Source organism: Neodiprion fabricii, chromosome 2 (assembly GCF_021155785.1).
Source record: "Neodiprion fabricii isolate iyNeoFabr1 chromosome 2, iyNeoFabr1.1, whole genome shotgun sequence".
Lineage (NCBI taxonomy): Eukaryota > Metazoa > Arthropoda > Insecta > Hymenoptera > Diprionidae > Neodiprion > Neodiprion fabricii.
Window position 1 is genome coordinate 12,296,785 of NC_060240.1, and position 19,380 is coordinate 12,316,164.

At 36.2% G+C, this 19,380-nt stretch overlaps 3 protein-coding genes across 5 annotated transcripts; 1 reads left to right on the forward strand and 2 right to left on the reverse strand.

Annotated features, from left to right (window-relative positions):
* Nucleotides 1-3,387: 3,387 nt before the first annotated feature.
* Nucleotides 3,388-6,137, reverse strand: LOC124175855 (50 kDa hatching enzyme-like). The gene is made up of 6 exons (XM_046556445.1): nt 5,730-6,137; nt 5,559-5,655; nt 4,700-4,848; nt 4,173-4,484; nt 3,746-3,892; nt 3,388-3,530 (listed from the first exon to the last, which is right to left on the reverse strand). The coding sequence occupies exons 1-6, from the start codon at nt 5,841-5,843 to the stop codon at nt 3,498-3,500; spliced, it is 852 nt and encodes a 283-aa protein (XP_046412401.1). The 5' UTR covers nt 5,844-6,137; the 3' UTR covers nt 3,388-3,497.
* A 1,205-nt stretch (nt 6,138-7,342) lies between these two features.
* Nucleotides 7,343-13,768, reverse strand: LOC124177032 (SWI/SNF-related matrix-associated actin-dependent regulator of chromatin subfamily A-like protein 1). Of its 2 annotated transcripts, XM_046559071.1 has the most exons (12): nt 13,531-13,768; nt 12,961-13,350; nt 12,368-12,483; nt 11,989-12,092; nt 11,564-11,698; nt 11,275-11,452; nt 9,255-9,418; nt 8,676-8,840; nt 8,452-8,613; nt 8,260-8,367; nt 7,929-8,103; nt 7,343-7,804 (listed from the first exon to the last, which is right to left on the reverse strand). In XM_046559071.1, exons 1-12 carry the CDS (start codon nt 13,535-13,537, stop codon nt 7,442-7,444), a joined length of 2,067 nt encoding a protein of 688 aa, XP_046415027.1. In that variant the 5' UTR covers nt 13,538-13,768; the 3' UTR covers nt 7,343-7,441. The 2 variants fall into 2 exon arrangements, with proteins under 2 accessions (XP_046415027.1, XP_046415028.1); XM_046559072.1 differs by lacking the exon at nt 12,961-13,350.
* Nucleotides 13,769-13,804: 36 nt separating this feature from the next.
* On the forward strand, nt 13,805-17,364 carry LOC124177036 (PITH domain-containing protein GA19395). Of its 2 annotated transcripts, none has more exons than XM_046559081.1 (6): nt 13,805-13,966; nt 14,421-14,613; nt 14,892-14,935; nt 15,918-15,995; nt 16,083-16,187; nt 16,986-17,364. In XM_046559081.1, the coding sequence occupies exons 2-6, from the start codon at nt 14,443-14,445 to the stop codon at nt 17,191-17,193; spliced, it is 606 nt and encodes a 201-aa protein (XP_046415037.1). In that variant the 5' UTR covers nt 13,805-13,966; nt 14,421-14,442; the 3' UTR covers nt 17,194-17,364. The 2 variants fall into 2 exon arrangements, with proteins under 2 accessions (XP_046415037.1, XP_046415035.1); XM_046559079.1 differs by having other exon boundaries at nt 13,806-13,966; nt 14,435-14,613.
* Nucleotides 17,365-19,380: the final 2,016 nt, after the last annotated feature.

Below are 19,380 nucleotides of genomic sequence, written 5' to 3' on the forward strand. Positions count from 1 at the left end.
TGGGATTCGATCCACGATGATATCTGGATCCAGATCGAGTTGCCTTGGTCCGGAAGGACACAGCTCGTTCCTCTTCCCGGATGAGCACCGCACAGCCTACTTGATTTTGTCCTCCGTAAGAATGACATTAGTCCTCGTAAAAATGCGATGATTGCCAAGTATCGAAATAAATCGCTGCTGACCATACAAATTACCTCTACGACGAATTCCATTTCATTTTGTCTTACAATCAGTTCCGCTAGCAGCACCATTACAAACGGAGAAAAAAGTCCGACGAGAAAATACGAGTATGACCGGTACTTGTTTAAATGGAAAAAATTGATTTTTAACGCATATTTAATTTTTTTATCAATTTAATCTAATATTAAAAGAAAAGTGTAACAGCTTGAACGCAGTTTTTCATCTTTTTATACCTGTCCAATCTGGCCAAAACCGAAGCTGAACCGATTGACTGATCCAATAATCGACGTCATGCTGGCTACATATATTGTTATTCGTTCAAATAAGTGTTGAACCAAACGGAATAATACGTTTTCGGATCTTTTATGGAGATAAAAACGAAAATTGTATTTTGGAATGAAATATTGCTATAACACGGGATTTTAGCACAAGGATTATGTTGTATCGATGTATTTTGAAGTGAAATAAATGATACTCAGGATTGAATTGGGACACTTGTTCGAGTACGTAACGCTGTGCCAACGTCAGTCAACTCCGTTAAATATTAATTGTTTTGAATAAATACCGATAAGTAATTGCATCAGAGCCAAGGTTGGTTACCAACGCCGAACCAACATTGCAACACCAACAACGACTCCGATTGCAAGTTGATCCAGAAACGGTTCGAATGTCAAGCTTCGATTGGCCACAACTGAAGCCAATGGAATTCTGGATGTGAGCGTTCTTTTGGCAACATGGTATCGTGTTGGAGAGCCAATTAATCCAACGTTTTAGATCAATTTGGGAAATAACAAGGCTCAGGCTGCACCGTTTAGATTGTCGGACCTTCATTTAGACACGTTGATTCGATATCGAGTTAAATGTGAGGTGCAAAATCTGCATTTTTATTAATAAATAGGATATTCGAAAAAAGAAAATATTCCATACAGGATTCTTCGGTAAAACAAGAAGGTCTGACAGGCCTTAATTCTGACTTGGGTCATCACCCTGTGCCGTCTTCTCACCCGATTTCTACCCTCGGTAGAAAACTAGTCTGTGACTTGTGCATAGGCGAATGAAAGAATTGTCGAAAGACGAGAGCAGCCGTTTGTCGGATTGAAATTCGGTTGATACGCCTTAGATGCAACTGGGAGACGTAGAAAGGCGGGTATAATGTGCTCACCCATTGCAAGAATGAATAATGCAAGCGATTTCCCGGCAGAGACAAGGTCAAAACGTGGTTGTTGCGAATGCTGAAATCTAGCCGGAAAGATCGTTTGTCGAAAGAGTGTTTTTTTTTTTTTAATGTGGTCACAAGTTTCCCCCTTGAGTTGTTCGAAACCGAACAATCGATTATAACATAATAGCGCCAAAACTGCAATGAAACCAATGCCAATTTCAACTTCAGTGCAATTTAGTCGGCTTGCGAATTCCGATGACGCATCAACTCTCCGCTAAATTTCGCTAGCGATATGCAGCAAATCATTCGAAACCGGTTGCCGTCTTTTTATCCTTCTATCTCTTCACGTTGCAGTGCATTGTCTTAAGAGCGCGTTAACCAGCCGGCAAGACGCTTCCATGAATAATTCAAATTCCGAAAACTCTACAACATCAAAATAAATGTGTATACTGTATATACACATTTATTATATACAAGTTTGTCAACTCTCTTCACGGATTTTCCTTGCCAGCGATGCGGTGTTTTAACATTTCCCAAATTGCCGATGAATAAATTCTAGATTTATCGATAATTACTCATGGCCTTGGATTTGGTTCGTTGTACTTTTGAACAGTGCAACGTCTTCAATTAGCTCATAAAAAACTTTTCTAGACCTTTTCTACTTGGTAGGGATAATTTACAATTCATGTTTCAGAGAGTTAATTCCTTAAAGTGCCTACACTATTTAACAAAGAAAACAGTAAAACAATCATCCTGATTACTAAAAAGTAACATTTTCGTTCAAAAATTTATTTATAATGGTTCAACGTTCCATGCCGCCTACACATATGCAACCGGTTGATCAGTTTGGTTTCAGCAGCTTGCGAAAATGTTGTGCGGCGGCGCCACTGATTAATCTAAGGAATGGCGTCTTTTGGTAACAATTCCAAGTACTATTTTACCCGTATTAAATTATACTAGTATTGAACGTTGGTACGAGATTTAGACAGATTCTGACACTTTCAATATCCATAGGAATTTTACGACCCACGGCGTTGGATGAGCACCCTTTTGAATTGCCGGCCGCCCGCCGTAGACTCTTTTTTGTTTCTTGCTCGGCCGTAAACGCGCGGCTGGTAATGCAAACGGTGCTCATCTAACACGGTAGGTCGTACAATTCCTAAGGATATCGAACGTGTCAGAATCTAAGTCTCTATACTTACTCACTGGTATATACAATCGTGCTAATTGTGTAATTCACATGGAATGCCCACTAAATTAAGAGTATTTCTTGTTCGTGTGACAGCGCTTGATAAAGAAAACATCTGCATTACACACAGCCTTCAGCCGATAACGGTGTATTTTTTGTGCATAATATGAATTATACATACCATAGATGGTTATATTCGAATTAAGCGGTTTTTGTAACGGAAATAAAATTCAAGCCAAGTGCTGGAACACAGAACTTATTAGAAACGGTAAATCGAATATGGTTTATGATGAAATTTGCAGCTGTTCATGTCTGTCATATTGAATTGCATGAATTTTTCACATTTACTAGTATTCGGTATACTTTTTTACGCACGTAATTCAATAAGAATCCAGTAAAATTAATAATTCAACTTTGCATTATGTGTCGCCTCAGCTATATTGAATGATGCAATTCTAAGGTTTGCAGCAACGATGTAACGACTTTTGAATTGCCTCAGGCTGCTGACCTTTTGAAATTTTGACTGAACCCTCCTAGTCGTTCTGCGCATTCCTGAAAGAGTCATTCTATTATATTTAAATTGGGTGAGGGCGCGACAGCTGCCCCCCTTCCAATATTCCTTTTTTTCCATTTCGTACGAAGGTATTCTGCGATCAGTCTGCTTCGCACACCTACGTGTCTACGTCTCGTCAGAGAAAGTACAAAGACCACAGGACCGCGTTAAGAATGCCAAAGAAAGGAAATAAAATCGGTTGGTTATGCGTTACGCCCGCAGGGCTGGGCAAGAAAAGAGAAAAGAAGAAGAAGGAGAAGGAGACGAAGACGAAGGGTAAATCAATATGAATGCATGAATAAGTCAATGAATAAAACGAGACCGCAACGATACTTCCAGCCACACCTGTGGATCAGATCAAGGAGAAAAGGTCGACGGGATTTTTTCACGACAGGTTATTGCCGCCTTGCGATTGGTCATCGTAATAACAGCAAATGTTTGTTTATCACCTGGAGAGATTATTGTCAGAAGAGCTTTTGTTTATTGGACTAATTTGGGATTATGCAAGTTTAAAACATTCTTATTATACGAATTTGGATATTTTTTATTTGCACAAGCCAATGGCAGTTTGCTATGTGAAAAAATCACTTAATTTTCTGTTTCAAAAGAGTTATCTGCTCTTTGTCGATGGAGACGCGAATTCATTTTGACTAGTTTAACTTACATGAATTTTATTGGTTTCAGACATTGTTTTATTCGATACTGGTGGTGGAGACTCTGTAGTAACTGAAAAAAGGATTCCTTCTCTATGTGAAGCGTCCTGATCCTTCGTGCTATTTTTTGTACCTTCAGTTTTTGTTCCGTAGATTTTCTGTGCGAAAAATAATATCCTGTTATTCTTCACGCATTCTATAGCTAATTGTAAAAATATCGGTGATCATCTATATTAGTTACGTACGTATTTTCTTTTTTATATGTATACATATAGATATAGATTTCAAATCTAAGCTACCTCAAATCGAGCTTAACAGGCCAAAACGTCGCTATAAAAGAAATGTTACAGCTGACCTGATTTTCTTACACAATCCAAAGTATCTAACTACAAATGTCTTTAATGAGACTTTTCAACTTTCTTTATAATAGTGACTCACTTGTATCCCAGTAATGTCATCATTGTCCAACTGGTAATTAGGAGAGTATCTGCTGACGACCGGCCACATGGCAGCGGTCTGAAAGTTGCTGTGATCAAGACCGAGGGAATGACCGAACTCATGCACTGCTGTCTGAAAGAGATCGAGACCGGAGTTGTTTCTGATAGTCCAATTTTGAGACAGGTCGAAATGGGCATCTCCAGTGAGTACACTCGCCGGGAAAAAAGCGTGCGCCGTCATATCCAACGTTCCTTTGAACGGTTTGCAGTTGGATCCGTGATCTCCGCGGTGGAAGCTGATGTCGATGTCGACCTAAATCGCGATAAAATGATAGTCATTGCCCGATATTAGAGTTTAGATTGAATGTTATAGTGCGAGCAATTGAATCTACTTGAAGCGGTGCAAATATGCCGATATGGTTTATAGTTTCAGCCTCGGTTTTGATTTGAAACAAAAAGTGAGGGAGTCAAAGAGGAAAAGAAAAATACCTGAGAGTGTTGATATTTTAGGATCTAAAGATTACTTACCTTTCCACTTCCTATTGCGAATGTCAAGTCTGTATAATTTGACCACACAGCAAATGCCCTGGCGATTTCATTATCAACATCCGTTTTATTCAGATTTTCGGGGTAATTGTTTATTCTGTATGTTAAATTTTTGTGCATCCATTTGGTCCCTGAGAAACATTGTATCGTGTGTTATTGAGAGGTTTTTGTACCGGTCAATGTATTCTAAGGAAATATTGAATCTTCTTGCTTCAGTGACAATTTCAGCTAATCGAATCCCACACTTTCTTCTCATCCTGGGTGATAAAATAGCTTCACACTTTGAAAAATGTTTGGGATTATGATCGCGTTTGTCTTACCTCACTTGGAAAATTTCGGATTCGAGTTGTGCCATAATCTCATAGCGAATAAAAATAAGCTGCAACTATATTTACAGCTTTTCCATCAATGTTCCAATACTTCAATAATCACATAAGATTAGCGATTATAAACCCGGAAAATTGTCAAGTGAGTTCGCTGTGCAAGAGACGAAAATCGTCACTGTATAAAATTTCTTAGATATAATAGACTCCGATAGAAAATTCATAAAATACTATTGAAACGCAAAAATTTTTACGAAAATTTTTGCTGTTTTATTTTAATGTGGGTTTCAGTCTTAATTAACGGGATTTATACTTCATTTCAACCAGGGGTATGAAATATGACTCATGAAATAATCAGTAAAACAGAAATTCTAATGACCCCTTAATCGCATACTTATGACTTTTTGATAAACGACCCTAGTTAGCAGGTTCGCGATTTATCAGTTATTTTCTCTGCGTATTTTTCACCTCGTGACGTAGTCGGTTGCGATAAAATTATAAAATTTGAGAAGTTGTACCTTGAAGAGTATATCTCTTCGATCTCCCTATGGATGTTCGAACTTTGTCGATGAAGATTGGAAAAATAGAAGACTTCAATGGCATCGTGTGGTTCGACTGTAAATTCGAAGGAATATCGAGACCTTTGCAACTCTGTTAAAACCTTTCTGTTAGTTTTTGTGATTACTCACTTCTGCTTCATTTTCGAATACAACGGGTGCTGCGTAAGCGTTCAAAGCACAACCAATCAGAGCAAATATTCCAGCGCATCGCAACGAGCCTTGTGACCTTTTCATTCCCGGCATTATTTACAACGTCTGATTTCCTGGTGCAGAACTAAGACTGTACGAAGACGAACTGCCTCAGGTTAATGTTGTATCCGCGTTAACAACGAGTAATTTGGATATTTCAAACATTAATTATATTGAATGACCTTACTGTCACAGCAAAGCCGTTGTTTTTTTATTCTCGAGTTAAATGTCGCACCAATTCTCTTTCAATTTTATTTTTTGCACTAGACACTGTAAGACATTTCGCTATAGAACTGTAGGCACGTATTTCCCTCGCAATAAAGAAATGTGCTTCTGCGAAAACTAAATTAAAAACAACGCAGGTTCACGTTGGATCCAGCTTTATAGATTCACCCCACCACGGCGTCTCCAGAATTATCTTCTCTTGCAGCATTCTACAAATTTCAATTATCCGTTGCGCTTGTCAAGTACACTAATATTCTGCGAAATATGCGTCAATGAAGGAGAGGAAAATACGGAAAAAATTTGTGCACAGGGTCATTGAAAAAGTCAATCCTTATCTAATTCTTTACCGTTTGTAGATTATCACTATAAAACAATATCCAGCGCATATCAAAATGCTTAATAAAACGGTTTTTTCCTCATCTTTGGGTCACCGAACATAACAGCAAAGGATTCGAGACGAAATTCATATGAATTTTATATATTTTTGTTTATAAAAATTATGTATTAACAAAATAAATAAATACAACATATTTTTTACGTTTAAGTTTGTTTGCGTTAGTTTCAAATTTAACAAACCCACGATCGAGCTTAAAAAAACGTTGAATCTCTGTAAAGTTGACGAAATTACACGTGGCTGAATACTACTAATTTCAGATGATCTTAACAATCTTATTATCCTGAAATGAGTTAACGATCATACTCGATGTAATTTAGTTTGAAACAGCATGGAGTTGAATCGAACGATCAGCCGATCCAGCTTTTTAGGTAAATTTATGAATTATCAAAGCACAGAACACATTGTACAAACCGTTAAAGTCTATATTTTGTGAGATCGAGTCGATGTCCAGCAAAATTAGCGGTAAAATTCGACATTCGTGTTTAAATACGACAACCATTTATTAATTAGTATATTCACCTCTAAAATGATGTTTTTTGAAATTTTTGTCGAATTTTTATATAAATTTTTTTCAATACTAATATAAATATTTTCATTTTTTTTTTTAATTTTGTTTACTCACCCAATAACAGATGATACCTATTTACTCGCGAAAGCATCATATGAAAAATACTTTATATCATGTTTCTCTGAAATACAACGACACATCAGTAAGTTGAAATGATCATTACTTGGAAATTATGCGTGATATCAATGCTTGTTGCTTTTCCGTTCAGACTTAAGAAACATGATACTAACTGGCAGTCTTATTTGCGCAAAAATGAGGCGAGTCGTTAAAGATCTTTGAACTGCTAATTCAAATTCTTCTGACAGTATAGGGAGATAAGTTAATCGGATTGATACTTTAAAAAACACTCCGTGTAAGATATTGCGATATTTCGTTTTTTTTTAATCGGTATGAAAATCAAGTATCAATCTCACAAATACGTAGTTTTTATACAAAATTAATATAACTAAAATTTGATATAACTCAACAATCCTCATCGAGTCCGTCTAAATTAAGCGTGATCAGCGCATCGTCATCTTCTTCGAGTAACTGATGAACATCTTCAATTTTCTCGCGATGTGCTGCGGAATCCTGTTGAACACTTGCTTTTGTGAAGAACGAGAGCAAGTTTGACTGATTGGACGGAGTTTCGTTACCTCGTTTGGCCTCAGTCGATTTTTCCACCGCAAAATTCTGCCCAAGCCCAGCTTTATTCAGAACATTGAGTTTCGTTTGCATCAATTTCCACAAATGGTCATCAGCCGTGTTTTTAGCGATAAGAAATTGGATCAGCACGCTTCCTTGTTGGCCGATTCTGTGCACTCTATCTTCGGCTTGGCACAAAATCTACAAATTTTCACAAAAAGTTACAGTCGTCATTTAGCTAATAGAAACAATAGTGCAACAGTATTTTCACCGCTTTATTTCGGAACGTAGAATTAACTAGTAGATACATGAATGAAATAATTACTCCAGGATTCCAATACAGTTCGGCAAACACAACGCGCTGCGCGGCAGTCAAAGTGATGCCTGTGCTTGCCGCTGTTATAGAAAGAACAGCAACCAAACAGTCGTCTTGTTCTTGGAACACGTCGCATCGCACTTTTCGCTCCTCGGATTTTGTTGATCCGTCGATTCTAATATAGCTAAAGTTTTTTTCGGAAACAGATAATAGTGCACAATTTCAACATACACTTAGAACCTCGCTTCAAATTTATCAATTACCCACCGTATACCATAGAAATGAGATGATCAGTGAAGAAACAATTGTCTAAAAAAATAAACGCGGTGCTTCAATTTACCTAACATTTTTCGATGAGATGGTCTTGCATATTTCATTAAGGACTGTCAAATGGTGGGCGAATATCAAAAACTTTGTATCACTTTCCAGCAAGTCATTGACGTAATTGCTAGAAAAATACAATAATGAAAAATTGCAGGGTAAAATTACTTTTTTGAATAGAAATAAATTCTCTCGCATTCAATTCAATTACCATATCGCTTTTGTTTTCACCTCAGCCGTTTCTCTATAATGCTGCAGTAACGCGGTGTTTCCTTCGGAGTTCTTAAAACTTTCGCGTTGTACGGCCTCGGCGATTTTCTTCATTTTTTGTGTTTCTGTTTTAATCAACTTTGGATCCAAAATTACAACTTCTCTGGAATTACAAAAACGATCTGATAGATCAAAAAACATTGCAGGGTACGTAACGCAACTTACCGTATTTTGGACGGCAACTGGGTCAGTACTTCAGATTTTATACGTCTAATTAGACAACAGCGGTTCAATAGTAGCTGCAGCTCTTGCATGTTTGAAGAACCCCCGTATTCCCAGCCAAATTTGCCGAAAGTGCCAGCACAATATCTAATGCCGAATTCGTGAAATCTGAACAAGGAGATAACGGTTTAACGGTTGTATTGGTATTCTTAATCAGGGTTCACAGATTAAGCTAACATGTCGATGAAAGTGGCAATCAGTTGACCCAACATTTTAATCAAATTTTCGAATAACAACGCCCGAAGAACAATGTGTAGGCTGTTGAATTCTAATTCAGTGACACTGACAATCATTCGGTGCAGAATGAAATATGTAATGAAAAAACACTTTTATAAATACATACGATTCGGTTGATCATACAGTAATTTACCGCCAACAAACGGCATGTTTTAAATTTAAAGATAACAATTCGAATTAGAAACTTTCAGTACACCTCGATAAAAAAATATCTGAATAACTTGTGCGCGCAATAATATACATGATTGCTCTGCGACAAAATAATCAAAAAGACTTTCAACACACCCAAGAAATTTCTGCATAACAAGGTTGATTTGAAAATACAATTCCTTAGGGCGTGAAAGGGCTGGTGTACCGCTAAGCAACACAACTCTTCGCGCTTGAGAAGCTACGACAGATGCGGCCACTGAACGTGCAGATTTTGGACTCTTCAAGAAATGAGATTCATCCTGTACAAACAAATCGTATCATATTTAATCATACTTGGCGATTGTAATAGTAGTGATGGTAGTAGCAGTAGTAGTAGGAGTGAAAGTAGTAAGAGTGGAAGTAACAGCGTAGTAAAAGTACCAATAGTAGTGGATTTCCCCATTTAAAATACACGTCTTTCGGACACATTCTCAGCATATATTTTTTTGTAAGAGTAATAATGTTCAAAAAAATCTGCAACTGCGAGGTTTTAGTGGGCATTAGTGCTGCTATCTGAAAACAAATTGACATTATCGTACCATGCAATATCGCCGAATCCCACACCCTCGAAGTTTGACTTTTTTCACTTAGAGGAAATACAATTTGTCGAAATTACCAGGTATGATAATGTCAATTTTTTCTCAGATAGTTTAATATATATTATAGTATATTATACACTGAGAATGTGTCCGAAATAGGTGTATTTTAAATAGGGAAACCCTCTGATGAAAATCTAAAAATATCTGAGAATTGTTTTTGAATTCTTTAAAGTTGATTTAGGGGGCGGTCCGGAAAAAATTCGTCAGGATTTTAAATACGTACCATCTTAGTAGACCGATACACACAGAAACTAGAGGATGCCACTTAGTTGCGAAACACCCGATTTTGAATTAGTAATAAGCAATCACAGAAAGCGGACTACACGCATGTACATCACGTAAAAAATCGAGATTACGAGTGACTGGGAAAAAGGATTACGTTGCAGGGGCTAAGCCATGAAAACTGGCGCCTATCAGAAGTGAATCAGCAGGTTCCGAGATATCGGCACCATGCAACGGCCACAGTGGTGGAAGATTGGTGTAGCACCTAACATGACAAGCAATGTTAGCAATGGTGCCCAGGTAGATGAGGGAACGGAGATCCTCCTAGTAAACAGGATCAAAGAGTTCGGGGCTGAGTGCGAATCAGAAGAGGCATGATATGGTTCTGCAGAATAAAAAAACGCAGAAAGAGATCGAGGAGAGTCTCGAGAAAGTGGAACAGGCTTTGGAACTACAGGCAGTAATGATTAACGCAGATTACAACAGACTCGCGGTAAGCGCTCAGACATGAACAAACACTCCAAAGAGGAAAAGGGAACAGTGTGGAACACTTAGTCCAATACAGCACAGTCGATCAACGAAGAAGAATAAATATGAGACAACCAGCAGAACTGGTTGGCAGCTTAAAAAAGACCCACAAAAGGCGGAGCTATCGAAACAATGGCCAAAGACAGACAACAGGGTGCAACGTGTGGATCTGCCACGAAAGACGTTTTACAATTAAACGAGTATCAGGTCTCTGAACCACGGAATCTTCTGAAACTTCTAGGATCCTTTTCTTGGCTTCAAGTACGGCTGATTGTATAAGCGGTCCGATGGGCGAGAGCAATAGTGAATTAATTACGAATTTTGGACAACTTCATCTGTGGTGTTCTAAATTGAGCAAAAACAGGCAGATTCTGTGAAACTGCACACAAGGAGCTTCATATTTAGGCAAATGGAAGACCCTATAAATAATTTCAGCAGAACTCATAATCCGAAAGATTGATACTTTCCTTGCTATTCACCAAGCCTTGATGTCAAGAACGCGTTCAAGACAGATGAAGACTTGGAATTTAGATTGTCAATAGAAAATGAAGTTCCAAATGAACACTAGTTCCTTTCAGAAAATTTCTAGAGTTTCTCTAAATCTCTTAGACATCATTTGAATATATGAAACTTTACCAGAAATAATATAATATTTTGTTCACAATTCATTGAAAAAATGGTATACTTCTGAGCAATTTCCAAGAATTATTTCTAATGGGGTACTGTTAGTGAGTAATCTCTGTACTGTCAAAACAGAAAATACTTACGAATATAACTGCGCCGAACACGTGTCTTTCGAGTGAGCTAATCGCCCGCTTCAGGATATCGTAAGACATTATGACGATTTTAGCATCGCCGAAAGTGTCTTTAGCGGTTGTATAATGATGCACGTAATGTGTCGGCACAGAAGGTAAGAACGTATAAATAGCTTCTGACCATTGATACCTGAAATTCGAAAAAATCTTACACCGCAATTTTACAATTGAGAACTACGTAACGAGAGTAACTACATCAGCTATGAGTATTTTCTGCTCTCAATCTGTTATTGCTAATTACCTAACAGACGATGGGCTGACAATGAGAAGCGGCCAATCATTTCTATAATAATGCACAATTCCTAATGCTTGTATCGTTTTACCGAGTCCCATCTCATCTGCGATAATGCAGCGACCATTTTTCAAAATCCCATAACTACAATAAAAAAAATATCTCAACGTGTTTTTAGCACTGTCACGCAACTTAAGTATTGTTTTTGCACTAGTAACACTCAGGGATACGAGACATTCTATTGAATCTGCAATTACAATGCATCTTATTAGAATAAAATGTAACACATTATCCGAAACTAATCACATTTTATATGTAACTAAATCGATCCAAAATTAGTTTATCAATTGTAAAATGGTGATGCTTCTGTATTTTTTTTTAAAGCTGGCTCGAATCCCTGGTGATATGTTATGCTGTTTTTGACTAATCATTACCAAACACCTTCTCGTTGAAACGGCATCAAACTTTCCACTAATTTTTTATCAATACATGTCAAATCTACGGAATTGTAATCGGTGTTTACTTCTTTTTTGAATACCTGGAAAATGAGTTTTCAGTAAATCGTAGCACTGTTGTTCTTCTGACGTATCTACATTTCTAGCACAATGAATTATTCAAAGGAATTTAGATAAGTGTGACATACGGCGCATTTTGTTTAATTTTCAACTGTGTTGTGAAATATGAAGAAAATAATTGTTAGTGTCATATTTTCATTGCTCAAAAGTGTTTCATCAAAATGGACTGATCCTATTTTCTTACAATGAACATTTTCATAATTTAGGGAGTCATTTGTTGTTTCGATTATACTCATACCTGAAGTATGCTGGATGGCAAGTTCTCGATAGATACTCTAGGTTTTAACTGAGATAATTTTTTTACGAGATCGTTGTAATCCTTCATGTGAAAATTCCAAGTTTTGGTTTTTAAATCTGTAATAATTTTTGTTTTCCATTTAAAATGTTCTATGTCCAAAAATAGTAAACATTCTTTCCAACTCGGGTAAAACAATAATTCCAACTATTTTTGTAAATATTTTGAAAATTTTTACAAACTGTCATGATTTCTCAGTATATTCTGATTACTTTCATGTCATTTGAATACTTAAATATATGCACACAACGTAAAGCTACATGGTAATAAAATCATTTTGCAGTGAATCAACGCAGTAGAAAAGTGTCGTCAAACATTTCAGTGATGTTATTTATTCTTGCTAATAAAGGTTCTGGATTTAGAATATTTTTAAAACAAAACAGATAGAACAAAGAATAAATGGTGTTCCTTTGATTTCTCAATTAAATGCCAAGACTTTTGTCTCAACATTTTTTGCAATGGATATACATGAGATTCTCTTCTATTTATCTGAGCAATGTTCAATGTAAATGAAGTTTGCCATTGAATGTAATTACCGTAAGATCTACTCGGAATAGTTTTGAAAATGCTGATGATTTGTTCTTGAAATTCAGAGATTATGACAGAAAATCTTTCGTCACTGATCATAACGAACTTAATCTGAATTGTGGAAGATTTGGATGAAAAGTTTTGTGGATCTTTGCTCTTGAGAGGATTGTATCGATGGTTCTGCCGGCTTGGCGAATGCATGACGAAGGAGTTCCCTGATCTTTGTTCCCTACATGGGGAAACTGTTGGGACATTTCCTGAACTCCCATTATTAATTGACAGGGAATTGAGATTCGACGAATTTCCCTGACTACCTGTTAACTTTCGAGACAGCTCTTTACGACACAAAGCTGATAATCTTTTGCGCTCTATTTCGTCTTCTGAGTATTTCGCATTGTCTGAAAAAGAAATAGATTTGAGAACCTTTTCAGAAATGATTTTCTCCAGAATGTTCATTGTAAAGTTGTTAAAGTTCTCAATTTCCGAAACTATTGTGTCTATTATAGTAATTTTTTGCAAGATAGTTGTTGCAGGTGAATTGGTAGGTTATGTTATGCTGAATTTAGAGGAACACTTACTTGCCATGATTACCAAAGTTCAGCAAACAGAACGATCAACAAGTTCAGAGTTCGGACATTCTAGGCTTACGGTTAGACAGTGTGAAAAAAAATAGTTATAAATCCGATTACTCTGACACAGAGTTAAAGACATCACGAAATTTCGCGCGTTTCTCCTTTAAACTCTGGTTGATGACATTCAAATTTTTGTTGGCAACACTGACAGAATTTTACATCCCTCACGTTGCTGGGCTGTTCACACTGTCACCCGTTGGTTTTAGCGATTTGCGCTTACCCGAGCCGATAAATAACTATAAATTGGGTACTCCATCGACAAACGGCATAAGTTCCGACTTAACCAAAAAAGTGCTTATTCATTAGATAATTACATCTGAAAATAATTATACCCGTATATCAGAAACGACCAAGATATTGAGGAAAATAGAATTTTTGTCAGGTGAATAATTTTCACAAAATTATCTTGATAGATACTCTATTTTATTAAGCTAAAAACAGTGCGAGATTTTTTATCAGAAATATTAACGCACCTTGTTCTGTCCTTAGATAATTAGATTATTTTCTAGTTTATGGGTAAAATTCATCCTGAGAAAGTTAATATTATTTTTCATTTTCTATCCAAGTAGAGCTTGATTTTGAAAAAAGCATCTCTAGTACTTCTTTCACAAATAATTTAAAAAAAGCGAAAAACTATTCAGTTCAATTAATTTACCAGCAACGTTTTTAGAGCACATAAAGGCGTACTAATTATAATTTATCTAAAATTTAAATGAACTTGACTGATAAACATTTTATACAAATCGTTTATTTGTTTACTTAAATTCATATAATTATATATTATCAATAGTTTTTTACTTTTTTCAGATTTCGTTCATCCTAATTGAATTGTGCAGTTGTTTTCTTACAGATTGAGCAATGGAACATCGCTGCGATTGCGGCAGTTCACATAACGAAGCTGAACTTGGTTTGCAGTACAATTTATTTCAGAAAATAGACAAAGATAACATTGAATGTCTTAATGAATATGAAGAAGGTTCTGGAGTGAAAGTTTTCAAACCATGGGAAGACCGACTGAATCGTGAGAAGGTATAATAATTATAAATAGCACCATCATTTAACAACTCAATTACATGTCATCCCTGTCGTTATTTCAAAAGCCTAGCCAGGTGCCGTTTCACCCTGAACAGTATAAACTACTGAAAGTTCCAAAATTTCTCGGCAATCAGTTCAAGTATAATACTAACCTCAAACAGAATTTTTTTTTCATGTGTATCCACCAGACCCATCACAACAAATTAATTAACATATTAAAAGTGATTCAAAGAGATTCATGATTACTGTTTCTTTTTATCTTTTGCTCGTAGTATGTGGAGAGCGATGCAGATGACGAGCTGCTGTTTAATATACCGTAAGTATGCACTATGTGTTTATGGTTCATCGCAACGAAAAAAGATTCTATACATTTATTTCTGTATATTAATTTAGTCAACTGACTTTAGTTACGATGAAGACGATTTTTTTTCTTGACCTTGGTGGATTGTTGAGTAATGTTATTCTTGGATATGAAGGTCGAGACATCAAAACACTTTTTTAATGCGTTAACGTTTCAGCCCGTAAAGTTTCTGAGGAGGGCCCCCATTAGGGCTGAAACGTTAACACAATAAAAAATTTGATGTCTCGACCTTCATATCCAAGAATAACATTACTGACTTTAGTTACCTTCCAAATGGTATATTTTGGTTGCTATTTTTTAAAAACTGGGCGTTCAATTGTCAAAACATTTTCAGAGACTTATGTACTGTCTTACCGTTTTCTGATAGCCAAATTTTACTTCAACTTTCGCCCTGAATTTGGTGAACCCTCAAACAGAACCACAGATACCCGAGTTTTACCTCAAATAGTTAAAACTCAGGTTAGATCAGGTCAGGGTCAGGACCAAAAAAATCGGTGTCTGAGTCATTCGATGTAAACTGGGTCACCTCAACACCTGTGGTTTTTGTTTCCTTTTAAGATTCTGTTACGCTATGTGAAAGTTCATTCATAATTTTTTTTGAGGTTCTATGGGTTCCTGTTCCAGGGTTCTCAAAAATAATAATTTGACAACTCATGAATTCCGAAAACGTTGGATTGATGTTATCGTGGATATGGAATGCTGTATCCAAAATAACACGATCGTTGTTGGATTCATCTTGAATCCAATTTTTCGAATAAAAATATTTCAATTTTTATGATCCATCATTCACATCACAAATGATGATGCTAAAGAAATGCACTCTACTATTTGATGTATACATGGAATATTCAGTTGTATATTGCAATTTAGATTTACTATTTTAATAAATTCTGAAAAAATTAAAAAAGATCAATCTGTTTCTTCACTACGTTTTTAGATTTACAGGCAACGTGAAGCTGAAGGGATTGATTGTCACGGGAAACCAGGATAATTCTTATCCTTTAAAAGTCAAGCTGTGAGTGAAATTTCGCATCATTTATTCTGATTTTTATGTGCGTGCGCACTTGCATACTGAATATTAACATTACCACTGTTCCAATAGGTTTAAAAATCGTCCCCACATGGTGTTCGACGATACAGGAATAGAAGCCGATCAGGAATTCGAATTGTCAAGAGATCTGTATGGCATTCACGAGTATCCGATAAGGTATGTGTATGTCATCAGCATAGAAGCATAAAAAATTCAATTCTAATCTCAATTCATTCCAATAAAACAATTGAACCATAATGCCCGTTACAGTCCAAATCAATTTGGTTCGATTATTGTTTACGCTAGTTGGTTATGCTCGTAGTAAATAGACGAACGGATATATTACTTTGTCAAAAATTATTTTCAGAAATTTTCAGTTTCTAAGAATTCACTCTGAAGTTGAATTTCTGACAGTTTTACAATTTTTCTGGCAGAAATCTAACCAATTGTGATAATTTCTAGGAATCTTCCATATATGTGCAGATTTATCCAGCTGCATTTCAAAAAACATATTTCAAACGTTCTCTGAAATTATCTCAATTTACTCAGAAGTCCATACCAATTTTTCGTTACATGGTACAATTAAAAAATATACACTGAAACACCATAACTCAGATATTTTCAGATATCAAGTTTTTGAAAGAATATGAATTTTCTCTGACATTAGTCCGATTTTTATCTTGCATCCGACTATTTGGCGTTTTAAGCTGGCTGCAGTGCATATGTACTGAATGTAGTTTCCCTAGGATGTTATTTTTGTTATTAATCGAAAACTGGTAAAATTACTTGTAGAGCATGACGAGTACAAACAGTTGAAAACGTTGTCAGACATCACAATAATTCAAACGTTTTACAAAAATAATGGAGAGCTTTTCCCATAACTGGCCAAATAGAGAGAATATTCTGAAAAAAATTATGAGTATTTTTCCAGAATTTCTTTCACGAGGGTTGTGATTTTAACTAATTTGTTGACAGGGTGGTTAAGTTTTCATCCGTCTACCATTTAACCTTATATTTTACTGGTAATCACGGGGCAGAAAGAACGCGCATCAATTACATAGGAATGAAAGGTGAATGGACTGAAGGGCACCATCACGGTGTCACGATATGCACCTACGAATCACGGCCGCAAATTTCTGATCACCTTACTCAAGAACACACTGTGACCAAACATGTACACTGATCACGTTAATAATGATATTCCCAATAACCTCTAACAAATACTACAACTATGTGATCATTACTTAAATTAATTATAACAACCGCCATTATTTACCATACAAAAACGCAATTTTTTCATCTAAACTTGTACTTTTTTTTATAAAACTTGAAATAAATCTTATTAAACAATCAACTGACGGGTTGGATTCGGATCTTATATTCAAGATTTGAAAGAGTAAGATTATGAATTGATTTTTCGATTTTACGGTACTTTATTCAATTAAATTATCTACACATCTATTACTGCTAATAAAGAATGTGGGGTTAATGCGACCCTGTGTTATTTTAATTATCAATTGAGCTACCCACATGGCATTGAACTAATTACATCAATTAATCTTTGACCCATCCACTGATTACCAATCATATTATTTCTGTCTTATAATTATTAAAAGTCCACGGCGAAAATGACATTATTTGACATTTCCGAAAAACTGGCAACCAATCATATTAAATTCAAACACACGTTACGTGTGATTTCCATCAATCATTGCCAATTTTTCCGTAGATATTAGCTCATATAAGTATTGTACTCTACAGTAAAATGCATAAATACCTTAACTTTCCGGCTAACTTATGTTCAGTCCGAAATAAAATGCTAATTTAATTCTATATGAATCATGTGACAATGACTGACAATACAGCTGACGTGAGAAAATGTGAGGCTTTGTCACATAATTCGTTTAGATTCGAAGTCACATTTTGTTCGGACCGAAAATAAGTTAGCCGGAAAGTTAAGGGGATACGGTAATCGATTTCGGCGTTGTATATACCTCCAAATATCGACCACAAAACATTTTCAATTGACACAGAAATAAAGAAATGGTATGCATCCCACGACTTTACTGTTGCGATTTCGTAGAATGCATGCCATTTCTTTATATCTGCGTCACATGAAAATGTATTCCAATGTTTTTATCTTCAATTGCGTATGGAATAGGGGTCGATGAGCCCGTTTCACGGTTTTGTTCATGTATTTCGCAGATACAGTCCTCTGATAATAATTCAACATATTAATATAGGATGCTACAATATTTTTTTCTTCGGATTTTCTCAAACGACAACTCAGATGACAAAATATTATACATCTCACGCGTAAAACGTTCAGCTATAGATTCAAAAGTCTGAAGCTGTCGAAATTGGTTATTTTGCCCATTATTTTCGTGATATTACTATCCGATATACCTGATATAATCTCGCACCATTATTCTAACCGTCAATTATATGTTTTATAAAATGTAAATACAAAAACTGTGTTCGCCACAAAAGAAGACAGAGTTTAGTAGATAGAACGTTTCTGCGCCATAGAAATAAACTACCCAGTCTGTGCACGGAGTTGAAGCCGTAGTTAGAAAGAGAGAGCACAGCTGGAGCCGGACCTCTCTGTTGCACGATCAATGGAGTGGGGAGCAGCTGCCAGACGGGGAAAACAATAAGGCAAGCGGAGAGGTATATTTGTATGAACTATGTGTCTCCCCCACCAAGTCACCGATTAGAATGAGAGGTCCGGTTCCAGCGTGGCTCTCTCTTTGTAATCACGGCTTCAGCTTGGTATGAGCTTGGTAGACAGACCGCGCGGTCTACATATATCTACAAATCTATAATCCGTGTCAATTGTCTATCTTTTTTTTACCTGCAGGCGTAAGAAATTAAGAGAGCTTAAGATCGGCCGCACATGGGTTCTGTCTTTTTTACTGAGCGTATCATACACATTATAGTATGAGGGAATGAGAAATACATGCCACATGCCGATGATTCTAACCTGTATTGTGATGCCATGCCATACTGGGAATGTGACGTCACAAAAATGGCGCGCATTTTAACTTCAGAAACTGTCGAGGTACTTTCAATAATGTTCGATAGTAAATTTTTTTCTAATAAAGCATCGTGCATGATGTGATCAGGTTTGAACAGATGAAATGTATGGACAAAAAAGTTATCGAATTGAATTTGTTTCTGATTCTGGCAAAGAAAAACTAAACCTAGAACTGCATAATCTGTTATGCGGGTTCAACATTCGAGCCCCTGAAATAGAACGCGCGACAAAATCTCCAGCGACCTAGCAGTGTGTTGTTTACTAGTTTATTTTCAACGAAACGTGTAAATCGGGATATAGATCTGAGATCTCTGCAAAACAGCCAGTCATATT